Source organism: Artemia sp. Qi Xiang Cuo, chromosome 1 (assembly GCF_049724085.1).
Source record: "Artemia sp. Qi Xiang Cuo chromosome 1, ASM4972408v1, whole genome shotgun sequence".
Classification (NCBI taxonomy): Eukaryota; Metazoa; Arthropoda; class Branchiopoda; order Anostraca; family Artemiidae; genus Artemia; species Artemia sp. Qi Xiang Cuo.
The window spans coordinates 28,873,524-28,896,955 of NC_142794.1; the positions used below are offsets into that span (position 1 = coordinate 28,873,524).

Sequence of the window (23,432 nt, forward strand, 5' to 3'; positions counted from 1 at the left end):
CAACAATTAAGGTCTCATCGTGCAAATTCTCGCCTTTATTGCCACACTGAGTCATGACAAAGAACAACTCCCTTGTCAACTTGTCACTAGTCATGACAAGAAACAAGCAAAAACTTTTCCTGTTTACACAAAAGGCCAAACCTAACGCTTGTACCGCCCAATTTACGTGCATCATAAAGTCAAGTATTTCAATAATCAATCGGGCGATACAACTTTTCGGTATTGAATCAATATAGTGTAGTGAGAATATGTCAAAATTAAGTAAGAAAATTGATGTTTTTCGAATCAGAAGAAATTTAGTATTAATATGTAAATAGTCAACTAAAGGGATAAATGCAATAAAATAGAATAGCCTAACGAGTAATCCTAAAAATATTCTAGTGTAGGAAAGTAAATTAACTAATAATTTGGATTGATTAATCCTAAACAATTTTAATAATACACATTTTAGTGCATAGATTGGAATTTTAGTTATTTCATGATATATACATTTCTTTCCAATTTCCATTTGGAAACAAGATATTAGAGTTATATTCTTGCATAATTTTAATAATTCAGTCACTGTTTTTGTTGTTGTTGTCTTTTTTGCCCAGTCTATGCCAATTAATGGCAGTTTTCATCTGCTACAGCAATCAGGAAAGTTGCACTTTCTAGATCTACATGATTATATATTTTTTCGCTCATTTTCTGCTGATTCTTCAAACAACCTCTTTATTTCTGAACTTGACACCCATTATGTTTTAAAATTGTATACCTGCATCGAACATATTTTGCATTAAAAATTGAGTTCCCAGGCTTTCCTGATTTTTTAAAATATGTATGGTTGTATAAGTTACCACTTAACCAATTAAAAGGATAAGATTCCACGTTTAATATCCTCGGTATTTCAAGGATTTGGGTTGAAAAAATGGCAATAGATAAACCAGGTGTCAAGCATACAGTTTCTAACTCCTTTTTTGGCGAAATTCAACCCAAGTGTCCCTCGATTTGGGACAACATAATCTATTATGGAAAATCGGTCATATAGCGTTGAAATTTTTGCAAATCCCTTTTTTTCAAATTAAGTATTACTTTAAAACCATGCAGCCAGAACGCGATATGTAAACACTTACAATAAGGGGGGATGGGGTGAACTTTGAAAGGTATCAGACGGACTTTGAGAAGCTAATGTACTTAAAATGATAAAGAAAAAAAAAATCAAAATGCACATACGGGGATAACAGGATAAGCTATGCTTCCATCCCCCCTCACTTTATCATTTCGTGTAAATATGTATGCATGGATGAAAAAACGTATCACCCGTCAAAACGACGATAAAGGAATAGCAATAATTCCATGAATGTAACCGATGAAACACATGACCTATCGTTTTTCAATATGATTTTTATTATTTGTCCGGCCAACAGTTTTCTTGCTAAGTTGTGTATGACTTACTTAAAATTCTGTTAATCTCAAACGAAAATCGTGAGTTTTCAGGATTCTCTGAAATCTAGCTAAAAGTCAGTTTTTGGGAACCAGCAGTTTCGGGCAAAAAGGCAGCAAAGATGAGTGTTTGAAATGTCTTATTTTGGTGTTTTAGAACTCTTGTTTAGTGTTACATAATAATCATTATGTAAGGTTTGTTGTGTATATTTAAAAAACGAATACAAAATGATTTAAAAAACCCTTGTTTTTCTTTCAGCAGTAAAGAGCGAAATTGGCCCTTTAGCATTATCTCCTTTTGATTTTATATTCAAGTTTATTCAAGTATATATTGTGCGTTAGTATATTCAAGTTTTGGGTATATTCAGAATTTTCAGACTGAAAAGGTCCTAACTCCCAACATCTTTTCTTTACTTGATTAAAGGGCCTAAGTAGAAAACCCCATTAGATTTAGGGCGCTTTAACTATGGTATTCAATTGGTACCTAGGGCTTTCTTAGATCAAAAATGGCCTCTAAACGGAACTGGGGTCAATGTAAATTATGCTGTTACTTGGTTATTTATTGGAGTGGGCCTTATACTTTAAAAGAGAGGTGCGATAGATACACTATCTATAAGTTTGAGGCTAGGACCTTTTAACTTACGAGGGCAAACTTGGTAGGTGGTGAAGGTGAAATAGTTACAGTTAAAAGGTAAAATTGTCATTTAACGTTATTTGTTTGTTATCGTTCGTTTGTTAAAAATAAACTTGTTTATTATTGTTATTTAAATTATATTAAAAACTAAACCTACCCTGGCATATTTTTCAAGATCTACAATCTTTTATCCACGGTTTAAAAAGATCGATTTTGATAATTGTTCTAAAGAAATAAAGTAGGTATTTAGTAGGTTACTACTCGCTGTCACATTTTTGTATTTATTCTAAACTCTCGCCAAGAGCTTCTGAAAGGAAAATACACCGCCATAGACAAAGCCATTTTAAAAACTTGTGCGTATAACCCAACCCTATTTAATTCAACTTTAATTCAAAACACTCCTTTTCTTCTTTTTTTAACCCAAAATATAGAAAAAAAGGTTATAAACACCATTAGATAGGAGAAATTTTAAATACAACGATTTTAGGCACTTTTAAAACAATATTGCTTTTCCTTTGGTCTAGTGTCTTGAGTACAGGGATAAAAAAGAATTTCTTTTTTAAATAAACACATCTTGGATCGCATACCTTGGATCACACCCAGATTAGCAATTTTTTGATATATCGCTAATTGACAATATGGCGGTATTGGCAATATTTAGGATACTTTGAAAGTCAAGTCAACAAACAACAATTTATTGTAGAGAAGAAATGAAATTTAAAATTGCATCATTCAAAAACAAATTCAAACAGCCTGGAATACCTGATAATTATTTTCTTTCAAACATGGTTACCATTTCATTAAATTCTACCGGGGAACGGCGTGTCCTTTTGTCTGATACTGACCTATTTCTCTAAAAAAAGACTTGTCAAAAGCTTTTCAGCCAATCCTGGAAACTTGGGATGATCAAGGGCCTAAGGGACATTGGAGGAATTCTTCCGGTCCATCCGATAGGACCTGTTACACCTACAAAATCCCTCGTAGTCAAACTCAAAGAATTCATTTCTGGAGGAAGAGGAGAAGCAGATTCACAAAAAGAGTGAAAAATAACCAGACGATTACGACCCCCCCCCCCTGTGAGTGCCTTGTCCTTGGTTCTACAAAACCTGTGTTATCAAAAGCCTGTGTGCCCTACTAAATGGAAAATTGCCCGACTTATCCCACGGTATATAAAAGGTGATAAAACTAATGTTGATAATAACCGACCTATTGCAATACTTTCTCCTTTGTCAAAGATTTTGGAAAAGTTATTTCACAAAAGAATTTTGTCTTACTTAGATAAAAAAATCTTTTAACCAAAATCCAGTTTGGGTTTACACCGGGTCGTTCTACTGAACAAGCAGTTGCAGCCCTTTTACTTAAAACTAATGATTCACTGAATAATGGTAATTATGTATCATGCATTTTCTACGATATAAAAAAAGCATTTGATACTCTAAATCATTCCATTTTGTTTGAAAAATTGAATAACTCTGGAATTCGTGGAAAGGCATTGGATTTAATAAAGTCATATCTACGTAATCGAGGATTCCAAGTAGACCTACAAGGTCATCTGTCTCAGCCTAACTCCCTGGATGATATTGGAGTGCCCCAGGGATCTATACGTGGACCGTTACTATTTTTGATATATATAAATGATCTCCATAATTGTCTATCCTATAAGGATAGCCTAGCACTTCTGTATGCAGATGATACAGGAGGGTATCATCAGGAGGGATATCATTTCACGGAGGGTCTTCCTTCAGAAAAACTACCCCATGCCAAATTGCCGATCAGTTTTAATTTAATTGTATTCACTACCCAGGGAGTCCGTTATTTGAGACTTCTCTTGGTGCTCAACGTTCGTGCTGGTGCTCAACCATTAGTGCTCAACGTTCTCATATGGGAACGTCTCATTTTGATTTTTTTTTCACAAGGTAGCAGCTCGGGGAAGGTTTAAGCTTTCCATAAAAATCTAAGGCTATCCAGCAACTTCCTCGAATTTTCTGTGTCTTGAGTTGGAATCAGGTGAGTTTTCAGGATTTTCTGAAGTCTAGCTAAAAGTCAGTTTTTGGGAACCAGCAGTTTCGGGTAAAATGCCACCAAAGATGAGCGTTTGAAATATCGTGTTTTGGTGTCTTAGAACTCTGTACTTAGCGACCTTAGAATCTATGGAGCCCTTGTATTAAAATATTCACAGAGTACAGACACAGTATCTGATAACTAAAAGTGTTCCCAATTGAAAACGTTGGGCGTTCTGGCCCCACAAAATGTTTTACGGATCGGCAACTGACGGTATATTTCATTTTGCAGGTGGCTCCCAAACAGCGTGTATCCGTGAAAAAAGCTGTAGCTATACTAGATGAACTAATTGATGATGAGGACGATACTTACATTGTCATAATTCCTCCTGACGCGAGGGTAGTTAGCGACGAAGAAGGGGACGAGGACAGCACAGAGTCTTTGAATGATAGATAATCCATCCGGGCTTCCCGCCGCTTCTACTTGCTGATGATTTAGACGACGTCCCACTATGCCGTCGTGGAGAAACAGCCCCAACAATATCGCAAGGACAGTCTTCAGAACCCGCCTCTAAAAACGACCTACGAAAAAAACACAAAGGGATATACCAAAATGGAAAAAGAGAGCACAGTCTAGAGATCTTCCATCAGAATCACTGTCTAGACTGGGAGACAAGGTCAGTCACATGATAAACATGTCTGAATTCGAGGTTTTTTGTCAGTTCTACGACGAAACAGTTCGCGCTATGATCATACGGGAGACAGCACGATATGCTTCTCAGAACGTTGACATCAGCTTCACATTGAGCTTTGAAGAAGTTGACAGTTTTTTGGGAATTGTGCTACTATCAGGAACTCATCGCCTTCCCAGTGAGAGAATGTACTGATCCAGGTCAGACGATCTGGTCATTCCTATAGTTGGACAAGTCATGCGCCGCAACAGATTTCTGAAGATAAAGAAGAATCTACACTTTGCAAACAATAATGAGCTCCAGGAAAGCAACAAGATGGCCAAAGTGAGGCCACTTGTAGATGCCGAGAACACCAAACTTCAGCAATATGGGACGTTCTGTTAGAAACTTTCCATTGGTGAAAAAATGACGCCTTACTTTGTTATTCACAGATTTAAAATTTTTATCCGAGGAAAACCAATTTGATTTGAATTCAAAGAATTGGCGCTAGCTTGTTCTCAGGGATATCCCTACAAAATTAATCTTTACTGTGGGAGAAGTGAGCAACAGCCAACAACACCTCTATGTATACGGGTGGTCACAAACCTATTGTCTGTTGTTGAAAAAGCAGCCCATCACGAAGTCTTCTTTGATAATTTCTTCACAAACCACGATCTTCCGACACAGCTTCACTCGCAAGGATTTCGTGCCACAGGCACTGTGCGTGCCAATCGCTTGAAGGAACGCAGTTTTGAAGGAATCAACTCTATGGAAAAGAAGGAACGCGGTTATAATGACTGCAGGTCAGATGGAGTAGTTTTGGCTGTCAAGTGGAAAGATAGCAAAGCCGTTTGTGGAGCAACCAACTAGGACTCCATAGAACTGCTTCATCGGGCATAAAGATACTCAGTGGCTGAGCGCAAAGATGTTCCAATTGAACAGCCATGCTTTATTAGAAATTATAATCAGGGAATGGGAGGCGTTGACCTAGTCGATAATGCTTTGTCGGCATACAGACCAATTTTGCGAGGAAAAAAGTGAAATTAGATCATAGGCCAAAATCTTCTTTGCACGCTCATGGTCGCAGCTTGGCGGTTCTACCTTCACTTTGCATGATGGTGACGTGGCTGGAAAGATCCCAAAGCTTGAATTCCTTCGTAAAGTAGTTCAGGGTCTTTTCAACAACGAAACCTACCGTCCAGGTCATGGTGGGAGTTCAGGATCTCTGTGGATCTACCCTAAGAAATCAACCGCCCATGTACTGTGACAGCAGAGAAGCAGGATCGATACCAAGTATACAAAAAATGCACGGCTAGAGCACAGAGTGCTCCGTCAAACTTCACTTGCAACGGTGCTAAGAGCAATTCCATGCCTAACTTGGATTCGTCTTTTATACTTGTTTTCAATAAACATGACAAAAGATATGTATCCATATATTTCCTTCAGTTCCAAAGACAACATTACCGCCCAACATTCCAACATGGGAACATGGCACCATGGTTACGACGTTGGTGCGAAAAAATATTTGGCACCTCAAATCTTTAAGTTAGAACCCTATTTTACTGCACTAAAGCAAGCACCGCATAATTTTACCGGTAACTGGTGTTGGGCGTTAATGGGTTAAAGGGATATCAAAATTTATCTTGTCTAAATTTATAGCAAGTTTAAATTTGTCTTTCTATATTTTGTGTTTCAACTCTTCCGCAATTTTAATGCAAATAACTAATACAGAAGTCAACTATGATGTTGAATTAAATTGGACAATATCCTCTGTGACATAATTATGAGAATGACGAGCTAATACGGTAAATAAATTTATTCTATTCAATAATTCAAAGACCAGATGTTTCAATTCGTAAGTGTCAACATTTGAAACATCTGAAATTTTTCCAACACAGTATGAAATATTATGGTAATAAAAAATAAAATAAGTTACCCCATTAAAGTCAGGTCCCAATTGTGGCATCCTCACACCAGGTCTAGGTCCTCCTGGATACCTAGGGTTCATAAACTGAAAAACAAACAAAGTTTAAGATTTCATGTTATAACCTGGTTCACCCGTTCAGTAACCATATGGCAAATCCTATACAAAAAGCACTATTATACAAGACAATAGAAAATCTTAAAAGACAAAAAAAATTCACACTGGAGGAACAGCCGCAATTTACCTTTTTGAATCGCTTAAAGCCCCCCCCCTCCCCCTTGCCTCAAAAAAAGCTGAAATACTTCAGAATAAAACTGCATTTTTTCTTATTTCGAGTCTATCTAATTCTGACAAAACCCTCCGAAACCCATCCAAATCTGAATGTTCACACTGTATGATTTAAAATTTCAACTTACACAGCTTTTCTTTTTTCATTTGCATCCTTTCGGACCAGAAAAAAATTGGCGAGTTTTTTTTTGTTTTTTTTTTTTGTTTTTTTACAGACTGTTACGACCACAAAATCCGAGGAACTTTGAGAGCCTGAACTTCATTAACTTAAGACAACTATTTAAGAAAAAAATAGTAAAGTAAAAAAATTCTTTAACAAAAAAAAATATATATATTAGGACCACAATATAGGAGAGGTCTTAGAATGCTGTAGATACGGATTAACACTGCTTTAAGCGACATCCCTGTGTCTCTTTTCTATGGGCAGTATATTTCCTCTTTAGCTTTTATGCTTATTACAGCTTATGTAACCTTTGTTTGCATAATAGCCATTCAGCAAATCATACATATTATGTCCACGAGGAATAATCTTATATTTCTTAATTTGGTTTTATTGACACTTGTAGTTCTTTAAGATAACGACAATAAGTCTAATTTAAAAAAAAAAAAAAAAAAAAAACAGCTTTCTAAGCTAGCACCAAGAGCAGCAAAATATATGTAGGACGTTATTAGTCCAACTGAGAATCCCAAGATGGCATTGATGAGGATTTGGAAGAAGCGGCCTCATGGTACATTAGTGAGATAGAGCATTAGCATGTTAAAAAATTTTGACTTAGTCCAGAATATCCTAGTTAAAGATAGGAATGGGGCCTGAAATAACAAAGAGTGTTGAAGGGCGAAACATTTTGAGAAACCAAGAATAAATCATAAAACATGATACAAGAAAATAGCAAGAAGTTAGAGACGGTAATCAAAGACTGGAAAATAAAATTTATCCCCCGATACATAAAATGACTTGAAAAGACACTTGAAAAGACTGTCGTTCTAGAAAAGACAGTAAAAGCTATGGGAAAATATGGTATCAAAGGGGAAAGTAAAACTCCTACCCTTTTATTTCAGGTGTAAGTTTTAGCCCTAAAGGGCTAAAACTTACACCTGAAAAAATTACCCATGCTTTCATTTGCAGTCTAAAATATTTATCTTTTTTCCTTGTAGCTAGAAATACTTCTATTTTACAGGTTCGTGTATTGGAAGATACATTAATGTCTACAAAAATTTTTTTATTTCACCTTTTTTAGGATTTGGTAAATCTTAAAAATAGAAATTTAAGTCTGTTCACAATTCAATCTAATGATTCATACTACACATTACGAATCTGACTTTAAAAATTTTATGCAGAAACCCCGCCTACTTCTCCTTCGAACAGCAAATATCCATAATATTATTTATATGTAAAAAATTATTACAAAGTCTTTATACAAGTATCTGATTTTCTTCAAGATTTAAGCTTCCGAACAGATGTAGTTAAACAAAAGTGTTTAAATAGCAGACTAGCCAAGGCATATTGGGTCTTGTCCCACACGAGTAAAGTTTGGAAGGACAGGAAGACATGTCCTTTTTAACTTCCAAACTAAGATTAAGATACTTGGGGGCTTCGGAAGGTTGAGGAAAATGTACTAGATGTTATTCATATTAATTATCTAAGCATAAATTCTGGTTCTCACTTGAGTCGCCGTTTACCAAACAGTAAGCTGTACGAGAAACGTGGTTCAATACCACCTAAAGGGCTATAATGGAATAAGAGGAATGGCTATGTCATGATTTACAGATGAAAGGTTGCCAAAAATCATCTTTTTTGACAATTGAGTTGGGGATGAAATAAAACCAGAACGTCGTTGAATGGGGGTAGATAGAAGTTATAAGAAAGTATTTAAGGGAAATAAAAATTAACGAAAGGGAGAAAAAATATGAAACCCTGAATTAAATGGGCAGAGGACGAGAGTGCGCAGGGTTGTTGGCATCAGGTGATTTTGTGCAACGGTAAATTTTGAAGTAGTAGCAGCAGCATAGTGCTTTAATTACACCCCCTAAAGTTGATTCAAACCCTCAGCTTTAGTATTATGATATACAAACAGAGGTAATTTTTATTTTTATTTTATTTTTTATATCCGAGGTGCTTCTTTCGTCATGTTGGGACCTACTAGTCCTTAATACATTTATATATATGTGTATGCCTGTAAAATAAAAGCCATACCTGAGGTCCTGGCATCATCTGCGGCGTAGGTGGTCCTTGCCCATGTGGAGATGGCTGTGATACTGGGTGTGTGGGAGGTGATGGCCGCATACCAGGATTCTGCAATGTGTATTACTTTGATATAAAAACAACAACTATATTTTAGTATGATTCTTGCTATTTAAATCCGAGATGTTTGTCAGGCAAAACGTAAATAAATTGATCAGCTTATACTACAAGATATCCCGTTGATCAAGCTATACTTAAACCAGTAGTTCCCAACCACTTAGCCGCGGCTCACTAGTATTCCGCGGCAAGTACTCTGGCGTGCCGCAAAAAGATGCCATGGACAATAGTAATTATATCTTGCGCAATAATTAAACAAGTCTCTGAAAACGCAATTTTATACTGTTTACAATCAAATGTAAGCAACAGTTGCAAGCTATCGTTCACATAAGTTAAGTATAACCGTTTGTTCAATGATTGAATTTGGTTATGACACTTGAGTGAACTTCATGAAGTTAAACGAACTAGAAAACAATACAGCTCTTCAACCCCAAACAGTGTGTTTGCACCTTCTGTCAACTCTAAGTCAAGGGTGCCTTCCTATGTAACCTTTCGCGCAGAATCGATTAGTATATACGAAGCTACTTTTTGTCCCATGGTTGAGTAGATTGGCATTCGAATTTTGCAGTGTATCTACTGTTTGTCTTGACTATCCAAATCAAAAAGAGTGTACCTGACGGACCAATCAAAAGGTTCCAAAAAAATTCCCTAGCCCAAAACAGCGTATCTGAAGAACCAATCACAAGCCTGAATTTTCACGACATACACAACCTGTGCCATCACCATCACCAATGTTTACCTTTGACACAGTTTACCTTTAAAGCAGTTTCGGCTAGAAATGCCTGAGTGTGACTTGGGTTCAAACCTTGTAAAAATGGTTGATGTCCCAGTCTATTGATGTTTTTAGTATACCTAGTATCTGGGAACAAGGTGTGTTCAAAGTTTCTCATTATATTTCTTATTGTGTAAAATAGAGTATATATAAAAAAAGTCTATTTTGTCCAGAATCTGGTCAAGCTTTGACAAAACAAGTAGATCTATAGGCTCGCTAAATGATCATCTTGATAGTTTCTAACCCTTTGGCACGCGTCGTTATATCTTCTGTGAATAGACAAAAAACTCGTGATAAGTGCTAAGTTTGTTTAAAAGAAAGATTCTAACCTAACAAGATTCAGAGGCCCATTCTTCCTCTTCTCTAATACTGTTAAATGCCATTTCCCTTTTTTAAAACAATGGTTCACACTCCATTCAACGAATATGAATTCTTTGTTTCTATTTACATAATTATTTTTAACTTTCAAATAAATTCTTTCGTAATAAAGCGTAGCACGTTTCGCATGGGCCATAGATAATTCTTGGTAATACGGAATAGCACAGTCCATGTGCTACTTTACTTATAAAAATTAAACGTTACAGGATAAGCAAAATTTTAAATTTAGAACTAATCTATTTCAGCAGATATAAAAATACATTGAAAAAAAAAATCAATAGGTGACTAAGCAATCAGATAGACGTGTACGAACATTTAAACTTTGGAGTATTGAAGTACCTAAATAATTGTTATGTGTCTACACATAACATATGTGTAGACACATCGTCGCCTGAAAGCTGTTTTGCCGAAAATTACCTTTTTTGGCGAAACTGAGTTACAAACGCTATCTTGTGTAAAGATATCTTGTCGGCAGTGCATGTTGTGGAAAGGTTGCTGCCTCCTGTACCTTCAAGTCCAGTAGTTGAGTTGCCAACAAACAGCAAAAATAAAAGACGTAGAATCGCTTTACCGTTTCATGCCAGCAGTAGATGTGGCAAATGTGAAAAGTCTTATTAGAAGTTGTAACAGAGCTGAGGTACCTAGTACTTCGGCCGAAATCACAGCGTGTCCCGAAGCAGCCTCTGCCGTTAATGCTCCGAAGGTTTAAACCAGAAATTGTTAATTATCCCGTTAATTATCAAAATTCAAATTTGTTTATCAGATGAAGTACGTTTTGCCGAAAGTCGCATTTCTAATTCATGCTGAGCCAATTCCATTTTGCCATATCTTACCTATGTTCCGGAATTTTCGGGCGGTTTTGCCGAAACTGATATTCATTCCCAGGAAAGGCTCATATTAGGTAAATAAAACAAGCACAGCAATATAAGCGATTTTTCTTCTTAATTTTGAAACAAAAATCGACGCTCTAGCTATAGCGGACTCTGAGATATAAATGTCAAAATTTCAAACTCGTTTTTCTCCCGTTTTTGGAAAAACAGATTCGACAAAACCGCTTTCAGGTGGCGGCATGTTTGCCATATATATATAAATACGGCAAAGATGTAAACACAAGCAAGCCCGGCTAGCTAATTGGCGGAGAGTAAGTAGAGCATCCTACTTCCAACCTCGTGTTCGTGGGTTCAAGCTGAGCGTTGGCCTTTTTCTAAATCGTTAGAAAGTAAAATACTGAGAATATTTTGAGTAAAAGTTGTAGTTGTAGTATAAAAATCGACATTAGGCCATTTTAGGTATATCCAAAGTTGTAGTTTTGGAGAGTCTGAAGTTTCAGGCAGTTTTTTGGTAGAGAGGGGAATCCGACTCGAGATTTTTTTTTTTGGGGGGGGGTATTCTTCAATCTTCGTAAAAGAGCATACGCTGGTGTTTTTGTGCCTGTTGTAAAACAGGCTTCGTAGTTTGTACGAAAAAAGGATAAATGAATGTAATTGTTCTTTCAATAAATTGTTCTTAACATAAGAGGAATTTTTAAAAGCTGCCTATAATTGTGAACTTCAGTCAATTTTATAGGAATATTAACAAAAACATTTGGATAATCTTTTCCTATCGTAATCCTACGAAAAATTCTGGAAATGGAAAGAAAAGAGACATAGAAAGAGAGAGGAAGTCAAATCGACCAATATTATAAAACCAAGAATAGATACAGTTAGAACATACTCGTTTTGTTTTTACTAATGAATCATCATATCTGTATGCAAATATCTTACGAATTAATGACCTAATCTTCCCAGAATATCCTTACAACCTAATTATATATAAATTAAGTATACGAATTAATAATTAATTATACGAATAAGTATACGAATTACAATTAAGTATACGAATTACAAATATCTTACGAATTAATTACCTAATCTTCCCAGAATATCCTTACAACCTAATTATATATAAATTAACCATAATTATATAAATTAAGACCGGTGGCTTATCGCCGAAGTAGCACCAAAAGATTTCTAACTAAATCGCACTAAAATGTCCTAATGAAAACGCATAAATTTTGACAAAAAACATGTACATTTTACTTATTAGAAATGAGATATGATTGATCCAGTTTGCGATTGTGGCCTTTTGATAGTTGGCGAGTACAGAAATCTAATGATAATAGTAAGGATAATAAAAAAGGTGTGGAAGAAACAGACGTGAAAACAAGGATCACTGAAACAGAGTTTAGAAAGACAAAAGGTGCGGAAGAAACAGACGTGAAAACAAAGAAGATCACTGAAACAGAATTTAGAAAAACAGGCCCAAATGCTAACTATTCAATCAAGAAACAAGTAAAACTACTAGATAAACACCACATCAAAACAAATAATTAAGAACAAATAGCATTATTACCGGAAAGAATCCATGTGGTAATGGGCCTCCAGACATATTCTCAGATGAAGGCATCTGGCCCAAAGGGCTAGGAACTGGGCCCGAGCTCTGAGAAAAATAAATAATTCTTAGAAAAATTTAATAGCGTTTACTTACGAGGCAAATGTACCTCATGAAGAAGGATGTCTGTTTATGTTTTATACACAGATTTCTTACTAAATGTGGTGGGGATCGTCTTTAGTAGTTGCGAATGCCACTGCGGCTCTAAGCCAACATATATGTCGTTTGTGCTGGAAAACCCTTAAAAGTATTTTCTTTTCAACAACCAGGGTATATTGTTGACAGTAGAATGTCAGAAGGGATAAGAAAATTTTATAGTTTAGTTACTTTCATATTTTGGGGATGAAGGGTCATTATTTCTAATAAATTTAAAATTTGTTTAATTATATTATATCTTTTAGTTGAAATAACTAACTGGATCTGTATGATAAAAATAAAAAATCTAGAAAAAGATTATGCCATAGAAAGCTGTTTTCATCTTGTTTTTTCACTTTTTATATATATATATATATATATATATATATATATATATATATATATATATATATATATATATATATATATATATATATATATAGATATATATATATATATATATATATATTGTTTTTTGTAAACGCAGCTGCAACAATGGATGCAGACTCGAAGCACAATCGTGTAACTTCTAGTAAATACAATCGAGAGCTTGGAACTGCAAAGATGTCAGAGTTGTAGCAAAGCAGTTGGTGCGATGACGCAAATAACAATTTGAACAAAAAATTATTTGGATAAAATCCATTAATTTATATAAAATGACATAAAATCACTGGGGACATTTCATTTTTTATTCGGTTTTATTGAGGCATTTCTTGTAAGTATTTTTACTGCGTTATTCCGAATGGAAAGATTATCATGAGGTGATTAGGTTTGAAATCATTTATAATGGAGTTCAGTAATTTTGGTTCTTCGGTAAAGTTCGGTAATTTGGAGTTCGGTAATTTTGGTAAGTTCTGGTAGGGTTGCCTCAGCTGTTGCTTCGTTTGCCGTTTCGCCCATAGCTTTCACTTCATGTTTATGACATAATTATATGTAGCTCCAAGTTGGTTTGAATTTCATAGTTTTAGTCAGTAGTCTCCAACCAGCAATATATCGTCAGTCGGGTATCAAAAGGACGTATCTCCATAACTGTAAATTTTCAGAAGTGCAAAAAAACCTTACAGCTTTTTTATTTCCCCTCCAATAACCGTGAAACAAAAACGGATCGGTATGTAAAATCAATACACATCAATCTGTTTTTGTTTTGCGGCTATCAGAGAAGAAATATAACAGTTGTGAGGCTTTTTTCTGCTCTTCTGAAAATTTAAAATTATGGAGATATGGCCTTTTGATACGCAACGCCGCAGCTTTGCTACCTCATTCCCAGTAAAACAAGAGTTGTTTCAATGAGGAGCAGAAAAACTGTTTTAATTAAAAATAACCTAAACTATAATATTACAATCCTAGTAACTATTTGTCTAAAAGAGAATATTTACAGGAAACATCGTGTGAGCCATTGCAGTTCATTGGACAAGATAAAAGAAAGCTTTTGTTTCTTCACAACCCAAAAGCTCGGAAACAAAAAAACTAAGAAACAATTTCAACAAACTTGCGTGTCAGCTTGAGTGAAACAACAGCATGCCAATATTGTTAGTACAGCAAATCTACAGACAGCATGCAGCCAAGTGGCATATTTAAAAGCAATATTTCTTTTAGCGTTTTAAACACTATCGCATTAGGCAGTGCTTTGATTTTTAGTCAAAGGAAAAATCATTCATGTAAGCGTAAAATATACTCATTTGTCACAAATCTTTAATCAAAAGAAGTTCAGCTAAAGAAAAAGAAAAAGAAAAAAGAATCAAGTCCGCAATTTGGTCACTGAATATATACCAAGGGGATATCCTCTGTGGATGCCACGTTTTAGAGTCTAGTGGAATGGTCAGGGTTCCTTATAATGTAACTTCATGTCGACTATTAATAAATACGAATGGAATTTAAGTATGTAACTGATTTCTTATAAACAAGCAAAAAATGTCAATAATCAGAAATTGGCAAAGTAGATAGGTAGTAAGGCTAAAATATTAATGAATGTGTTAAAACAAGGATCGCCTAAAAGTTATTTGTGAATTCGGCTTCACAGTAGACAGGATGCCCGCGTAGAGAAGAAAATAACCACAACAGACAAGATTTATGCAGTTTGAAAATAATCTTAAGGGATTATATAGCAAAATAAGTTGTTGAGGGGTCCCCTTCTTCATTCTTCAGGATAAAGGAAACCCTGATTTGCCAATGTATCACTTTTTTTACTTTTTTTCTTAGTATTATTTCAAGTGACAACAGTGCTCCAAATTTTTGCGATTGGAGACATTATTTTTAAACAGGTACAAAACTTCATTAGGATAAGGATATCCTCACAATATTTTATACCCCACAATAAATGTCAAACCAATGGTATCGATATGAAATGAGTAGCCTTTTGATAATATAGAGCCAATTAATACAGAAATTCTTGAGTCTACCCTTTTCGTAGCCGTCGACGGGTTCTTTCAGTGTCGGATCAGCAATTGTTTCTCTTTATTCTTTTTTGAAGTACTAGTTTGACGGGTTGACTACTTATTCAGTACAAACCTGTTTCTGACATTATGCAAAAATTAACGCATATTTTGCTTCCAAGCAAATTTTGGCTATAGTCTGACCAACCGAGTAAAAAAAAATTAAGCTAAGAGCTTGTTTCTTAGGTGAACTTACACTTTTTAAAAGCTTAACATGAAAAACGAAAAACATGTCATACAAACACTGATTAGTGCTATTTTAGCCATTCAGCTCGAATTATGTGGTTCAATTTAAACTTTAGAAGCAGAACAAGTATTACGTTGGGTAGTACAATAAAGTTATCAAAAAACTAGCTGATATATTTTACGACTTCAAACTAAGTAGATGATAAACCTTCACAACGCAAAATCTTAGCTGGAATTTGTGCCCAAAATGACAGAATAAAAAGTGATGCCGGAGATACCACAAACAGCAACCTCATGTAATGTTCAAATGTATTGATCGTAACAAGGGCCTCTGACTTAGACGAAATGGGGAGCCATGAGCAAGCTTAAACAAATTTGTCGTCAAGGTACTCCTGTACTAAACGGACTCTTTTATATATTGCAATGGAAACCAGTCACGAAAAACCCGTTTTTGACGGGATAATTCAAGACACCGCTATAGAGTAACACAATGTATAGCGTGGTTTTCATTGCGTATACGATATTTAAACTGCTGTTTTTTGGGATTTAGGGGGGGTACCTAGGTTAGGTTAGCTTACGTAATAATATATGCTATGCTTTACACACACACACACACACACACCCTAATGTGCAAATATATGGCCCAAATTTGTTTCTAAACTATTACATATTCATCCTATTTTATTTTATTTCATTAGCATTAACCAAACAAGCACTATATAAAAGAGTCCGTTTAGTACAGGAGTACCGTCGTCAATTCAGTCAAAAATTGTCTTTTCTTTGGTAAATAGCGCACATAATTAAAATATGTAATTTTGAACTATCAGGCAGTTACACAGGAATTTATTTCGGAAACTGGGGAATTCTTGGGAGTCCCGTAATAAAAAATAAAGGTAATGTTAGTGAAAAAGCGTAAGACATTATAATGCAAATCGTAAAAATTAGGTATTTGGAGGAGTAAAAATGAAAGTGTTCTCGTACAAGAGGCAAATAAGCCAAAAACCTTGCACTCTGTCTATCAAAATGTGTTTCGATTCCACATCCATGTTTTCGGTTCTACCTCTGCATCTAAAACCTTTGGTGTATATGGAGAGGATCAACTAGGTAGCATCGTGACCATGCTACATATTGTAGAATATAAATTTCCAAAACGTATCAAATGTTAAAAGTACCAAGGACAGAGAAAATTAAATGCGATTATTTGAATTGGCAAGTAGAAACTTTCACAACCATATCTATCTATAGAAATCGGAACTTCAATTTCTAAAGAAAAAGATTCTATACGCGGTAGCATAGTTTTTCGTCATAGAAGGGACCAAAAAAGTAAGCTAAACACACATTGCATCAAAGAGCTTAAGAAGATGTAGCGTTCTTTTGAGGGTGTATTTGTCTTTGAGAATCAAGAGCTTGTTAATTTTTGATTTCTTAGACACGAACAGCGTTGTCAACTTTAACTGACTACTTTTGCTTATTTATTTTCATGTTTCAACGTTGTAACACTGATGGCAATGGGTACTGTCCTAAAAACTTCATAATTTTCAACCAACCAAAAGTAAAATATAGAAAATCGTGATTTCGGGTATGAATAGCCCTAAAATAGGTCTAGGGAGGGGGGGGGGTTTCCTTTAATGTCCTTTGTACTTAAAGTGCATCATTTGAAACGTGGTCACCGCTACTATTACATCGGAGCCAAATTTTTTTTTTCACTTCAGGATTTAAAATATGTAACTTGTAGAAAGTTTTAACCAGAAAAAAATCAAGTCGAAAGTGTTTCTTTTCTGCGAAATTTGAGCGTTTCGGAAGTCAGTTTTAAAAGTTTTGCAGTTTAGATTTCTATACTAAACTCAAAAAGGTAGTCTTTTTAGTACCCATTTTTCATGTATAGCAGGTTCTAATAGAACTTTTGAACCTGAATTTTACAATACGAAGTATGTGCAGGTTCTAATATAACTTTCGACGCTGAATTTAAAAATGCAAAATATGTACAGATTCTTCAAATTTTTACGCTAAGTCTGAAAACTATAAGAAATTTTTCATTGCCAAAGCTTTTCGAATTTTTTTTTCTGTCGGAAATACTAGCAATATAAAAGAAAAAAATTCTTTCCCAAACGATATTGTTTTTATCATAAACAGCCTAATCTGACAGGAAGTTCTTTAATGTGAAATCTGTACAAAAACTTTTTTTCTAATTTAGAGGCTGATTGTATTGGAGCCTCTCCTCTCTTCAATCCTGAGTAAACGCTATTGGTATTCTTGGGGAATTTCGTTTCACAGGGACCTCATCCTCGGAACATGGGTAAAACAGCCAAAACCCCCTCCCGTCCAAAGGGATTTCGAGAAAAAATTTTGAAATACGAAATTCAATGTTTGGACCTAAAAGCAAAAATCAAGTCATTAGCTTTTTTTTGCTGTTGTAACAAGAGACACTAAAGCTTGTCGTACAAAAAGAAGGTTATTTTGGACAGGCTATCTTGGATTTACTTTCTTTCTGACCCCCCCCCCCCACAAACCCCACCGCCCCTATAGAGAAGTAATACACCAAATTTTATAGCAAAAGCCCTAAACTCGATAAGGAATCACTTGTAAAATTCATCAATTATACGTTAAAATCTGCTAAACAAGAATAAACTAAACTTAGGTATGCTTAAAATAACTATTATTTCGTGTTCCACAAAGATAATCCGACTGCGCGCTAATATAAGATTGATAATAATAATTTATTAATGTAGTTTTTAATGTTTTATATTATGTTTTAATATGTCAATGCTTTATGTTATAATGCTTATGTTTTTCAATATGCCACTTGTTTTTTTAGCGGTTAAGCCTAAGAAAGACAAAACGAACACCTAATAAAGCGACATTTAACTGAGATACTTACATGTGCAATCCCATTGACACCATAGCCGGAATTAATAAATCCCTAAGAATGAGCAAAACATTAGAATGTGTCCCTATATTTTTCATAGGAACAAAATAATACACAAGAGGCGACCGTAATACATACAAATCAGTCAAAAATGGTTTTTATTTCAGTTTTTATTTTTTGAAGAACAAACGATAAATCGAAAACCAAATCATCAACCAACTATCAACCAAATGTCTGAATTTCACCTCAGGTTTGAGTACCTAAGATGGTTTCAAAATACTCACGTATCTTCCCGACAATTCTACAGTAGAGGGAGGTGGGGTCAGTGGATGTCTCTTAGAAGGTGATTCGTACTCTCTTTATCCCGACCCTTAATGTACATTACCACCATATTCAGGACCGATCCGGGGACTTGGATTCAAAGATAGGGAGACAGGTAAGATTCAACATCTGTTTCTAACAATTTCTTAATTAAAGTGCGTACTTTCGTACTATCTTTCTCATTTTTCTAGGGGGAAATCCCGGTAGCCCCGGGTCGCATATTTTTAGATTTGGGAGATATTTTTGTTGTTTTTAGTGGAGGGGGGTTCGCCCTTTCTAAACATCTGGAATTTTGATTTCATAAATTTAAGGTAGTAAAGATAGACCCCATTTATTCAAAAAATATTGATAATATAAAAAATTTTCAGATTTTTAAAGGGTTTTTTTTTTATCTATTTCAAGTACTTGGTATGCAGTATTCTGTATAACCACATTGGCACAAGTCGCGAATATATAGCAAAGATGGTAGTTTCAAAATTCAAAATGGATTTGGAAGAACTTGGAAAAATACAGGCTTTGAACGGTTTAATCATTTCAGTTTAGTCAGCGCGAAATACGAAAAAGAAGCCAAACATATCATTAAGCAAAAGCTTTTTAATTTACTCTACTAAGCAATAACTTCCAACACCTAGCCATAAATCAAAAATAGCGTCATAAACTTCAGTTTGATTTGAACTTTATATCCCTGAAACACTGATAGAAGAACCACAAGCCCAAATATCCTTCGATACCTTTTTCGAATCTATATTCTTAGATTCTGTCTCTCTCTCTCTCTTCTGGTAGGTTATTATCAAATTGAAGCTTCTAACAATAGGCTATATTCATATCTGCGCAAGAGGGATGACCCTCCTCCCCCCCTAGATAGACCCCAAGAACGAACCCCAGAAAACTGGAATATTTAAAGTGAAAATTATCATTTTCCCCGCTTTTACGACACCCTAAGTACCTTCTGAAATCCCCTCCCCCAGCTGTATCTGAGTGCATCTATGAACAGAATATCTTCATCATGCTTTACAGACACACACACACACCCACGTAAGGTTTCAAATATTGAGAAATGAAGAAGAAGAATCTTAAACTGCTGAAGTTATAAAATAAAAAGTACATAAGCAAAGAAGTAACCAATAGAAGATCCCCTAAAAACACCTGAATACGTCTTTAATAAACATAAATTCTCATTAGAATAGTATTTTTCAGACTTTAAAAAGTAATTCTTCCCAAAGATGAAATAAAACTATAAAACAAAATGGTGCTACCACCAGAAACTTACTGTCAAAATAGAAACAATTTAAACTTCTAAAAACACAATTTGGTCTTTATAGAAAGAAGGGCAAAAGACAACTTTCATCTGACCCCCCCCCCCCAGTAAACATTGTGCATCCACAGCCAATTCATCATTGATGTCAACAACACAAACCACCATATTACTTTTTTCAAGTATCTAATCTGTTTAGTTGTTACTGTTCCTTTTGCAAACTATACAAAAAAAAATTGCAACGCTAAAAAAACAGCTAATTACTCCATACTTAAGACCCGTGTCAGCCAGATAGTTATCTACGCATCAGCTAAAGGGCCCTAGACGCCGGAGGTTTGTTTATGAAAAAGAAAGTAAAAGTCAGGCGATCAATTACTTATAGCATGAAAAATAACTTCAAAGTTCTGAAGTTGGCACCTGTATGCCTTAACTCCTAACCTTATTTTGGACATTTACAAACACACATTACCCCTTTTTTAAGTGTTGCGAACCATAGAGAAAAAATCAATAACATATTAATGTCGCAAAGTCATAAAATAAGATCGAAAAAATATGTATTTGGTCTTAAGGAGAAAATATTTTGTTACATATTTTTTTTATATAGTAATTAATTATTAATAAATTTAAACTTGGAAATTAGCACACATTCACGAGTTTAGTGCACTGGAGACGCTATTAATTTTATATGATACTAATTTGGAACTTTGCTAAATGCTTAAGTTTCACATTATCACATACTTTTAAAATGCTTTCCTCAAAATTGCCCCTAGTAGATTAACCATTCTGTCATAAACAAAAACTAGCCTGTTAATCTATATAAATTATATTAAAACAAATCAAGAAAATAACCATAAAAACTAAAGAAGTCAATCTTCAAAGGGTCTATAGCCAGTAAGAATAAAAAGAAGTGGAAGAATAATGAAACCAATATTTCGCCTGTCTACAACAAGACGTTCTTCACGTTAAAAGAGGGAAAGAACTTATAAAATAATTTTTTTTTTTTAAGAAAGAAAAATAAATAAAAAGACAAAAACCAGATTTTGATCTGGTTTTTCCTTTTATTGAGTACCCAACTGACTGACCGTATCTCAAACAGTAAGCTTTACGAAAATTATGGTTCAATCCCGCTTTCTATGGCTATAATAAGATAAAGGTGGCTAAGACACCTTCAGCAGAAGAAGGATTACCTTTGTCGGTCAATCGTCTAGAGCCAAACGAAAAGCAGGTCGTCCCCGAACGGATTAGGAGTTTCTCCAAAGGAAAGATTTTAGGGAAATGAAAACTTCACACCCTCCTGGGAGGGTGTGAAGAGGAAGCTTTGAATAGATTAAGATGGAGGAGGAGCGTGCGTAGCTGTGTCAGCCTTAGGTAGCTTGGTGCTCCGTAAAGTTGTTAGCAGTAGTAGTAGTATTCATTCACGTTTCCAATACAGAATATGTAAACTTTCAGGAGAAAGAGCTGCCGATTTAGGGATTTCGCAGCCCTTGTCATGTTGGATAATTGTATTGGTATTCAGAAGGTTAGGTCTTGATTTTTACTTTCATGTCTGAACAGTTGTAATGGTTCATTTTCGGTTCTCTTTAATTATTACAAGGAAAGTAAAGGCTAGAAAACAGTGGAATTAATAACAGAATGCACTGCAATTTGGGAGTTTGACTTTGAATGATTTTCCTAGGGGTTTTGTTGATACCTTACAATTTAATAACTGTCCTGCATTTTTATATGATTTTTAGGGTAAATCCCCCCCCCCCCCGGAAAATTCCCTCAGGCCACAAGCTGCTTGATGTAGAATTGTTAGTAGTAGTAGTTTTCCCTTTATTCTATTTGATATTAGATTCTTTCCTTTTTTTGTAAAAATTATTATGGTTTTAATTTTTGCCCTTTTTAAAGGTGAGGACGGGGGTTTGAACCCTGCCCCCAAAAATTCATTTCCGGCTCGTAAAAACGTAACAAAAATACATATAAACATATATTTCATGCGTTTTTAAACTTTTTTGTGCCCCCCCCCCCCCGAACAAAAATCCTGGATATGGCCCTGGCCCTACCCTAGATATAAAGTAAGCAGTCACTTTTGATGGTAGGAAGCGAAAACATAATATTAATTTCGTTTCATTTTAAAGCATATCACATACATGAAGGCGGGGGCAGTGGCGGATCCCGGGGGGGAGGTCAAGGGGGGCGCCCCCCTAGGGTAGTCTAAAGTAGTGTAATTTACTTGATTAACTAAAGTTTGCGTTAATTAAACTTGTTCCAAACGCAAGTTTATCGGATCAACCTATTTTGCGCCCCCCCCCCTAAATTTTTTTTTATTGGATAAACCAATTTTGACTCCCTCCCCTAAAAAAAATCCTGGATCCATCCCTGGTGGGGGGGGGGGCATTTCTATCCAACATTTTGAACGATAAACTATCAAAGACTGACCCTGAACCAAAAGGATAGCCTGTAGAAGAAGAGTAAAAAAGCATCCATAATATTTAAGAAAGCAGTTTTCAGCGTTTAACATTTTGCCATATACTTCAAACTACAAAAAAGAAAAAACTTTGTAGAACAACTTACATAGTCATGGAAAGCTTTGGCTTCACTTGAATGCTCACAGGTTTCCCGCCGCTCTGGTGCAGCGCAATATAAATCCCAAAAAACGCTGAAAAAATAAAACATTAATTTTTCAATCGTGATTAATTCTGATTGGAGCCTCCAGCAATCTTGCTGCTAAAGATCTATTTACACAAATGAATGCAAACCCAAACAGAGAAGGAATGGTATCTCTAATTCTAGTCCAAAAAAAAAAACGTCAGGAGAATTAATTTTTTCGGAGAGGGGGTTAAAGTACCCCTAAGGACCAGACCCATGCACACGAATAGCTACACAGAAAGCACAAAAGATTAACTAACTACTTGAAAACTATTTTGCAGTATGAATTTAAAGAAATAGGCAAGGTCATATCCAAGAGAGGGGTTGGGACTTTGAAACCCAGCCCCCCGAAATTTTTGTCTGACTCGTAAAAAGGTAAAAAAAAAATCAACATAAAAAATGTCTGATACTTTTAAGTTTTTTGTACCCCCCCCCCCATAAAAGTCCTGGATGCGGCCCTGGCAACAGGTACCTAGTATGAAAACCAAGAAAGGCTGACTGGACTTAATGATCAAGTTGTGAACCATTTCTGTTCAAATCATCCATTTCTGCAAATAAAAAGGGATCCATCTTCTATAATTGCAACTTCGTTTATTCCCATCTCCTTCAACAACAGGATGTGTCTGGTTGGAGTCCTTTGAAACGCACTGTCAAAGATCATTTTGATTTTTGTTTTCGGTAAAACCTGGACAAAGAAGTTGCAAAACTTTCAAACCCGATATTTACTCAAAACTTGATTCTTCAGAGGAGAACTGCAAGTTTTTCAAGAACCATAGTAGATGGTTTAA

General features: G+C 35.2%; 1 protein-coding gene across 3 annotated transcripts in view; it reads right to left on the reverse strand.

Annotated features, from left to right (window-relative positions):
* The window catches only part of Ssdp (Sequence-specific single-stranded DNA-binding protein), a 65,786-nt gene that overhangs the window by 21,270 nt on the left and 21,084 nt on the right, over positions 1–23,432 (reverse strand). Inside the window, exons 4-8 of one of the 3 annotated variants that reach the window (XM_089097654.1) lie at positions 22,570–22,654; positions 18,450–18,491; positions 12,780–12,866; positions 9,134–9,232; positions 6,664–6,738 (exon numbers count right to left, since the gene is read on the reverse strand). In XM_089097654.1, coding sequence (XP_088953780.1) covers positions 6,664–6,738; positions 9,134–9,232; positions 12,780–12,866; positions 18,450–18,491; positions 22,570–22,654 — 388 coding nt within the window. The remainder of the gene's footprint in view (positions 1–6,663; positions 6,739–9,133; positions 9,233–12,779; positions 12,867–18,449; positions 18,492–22,569; positions 22,655–23,432) is intronic. The other 2 variants (XM_089097701.1, XM_089097732.1) reach the window with 2 other exon arrangements.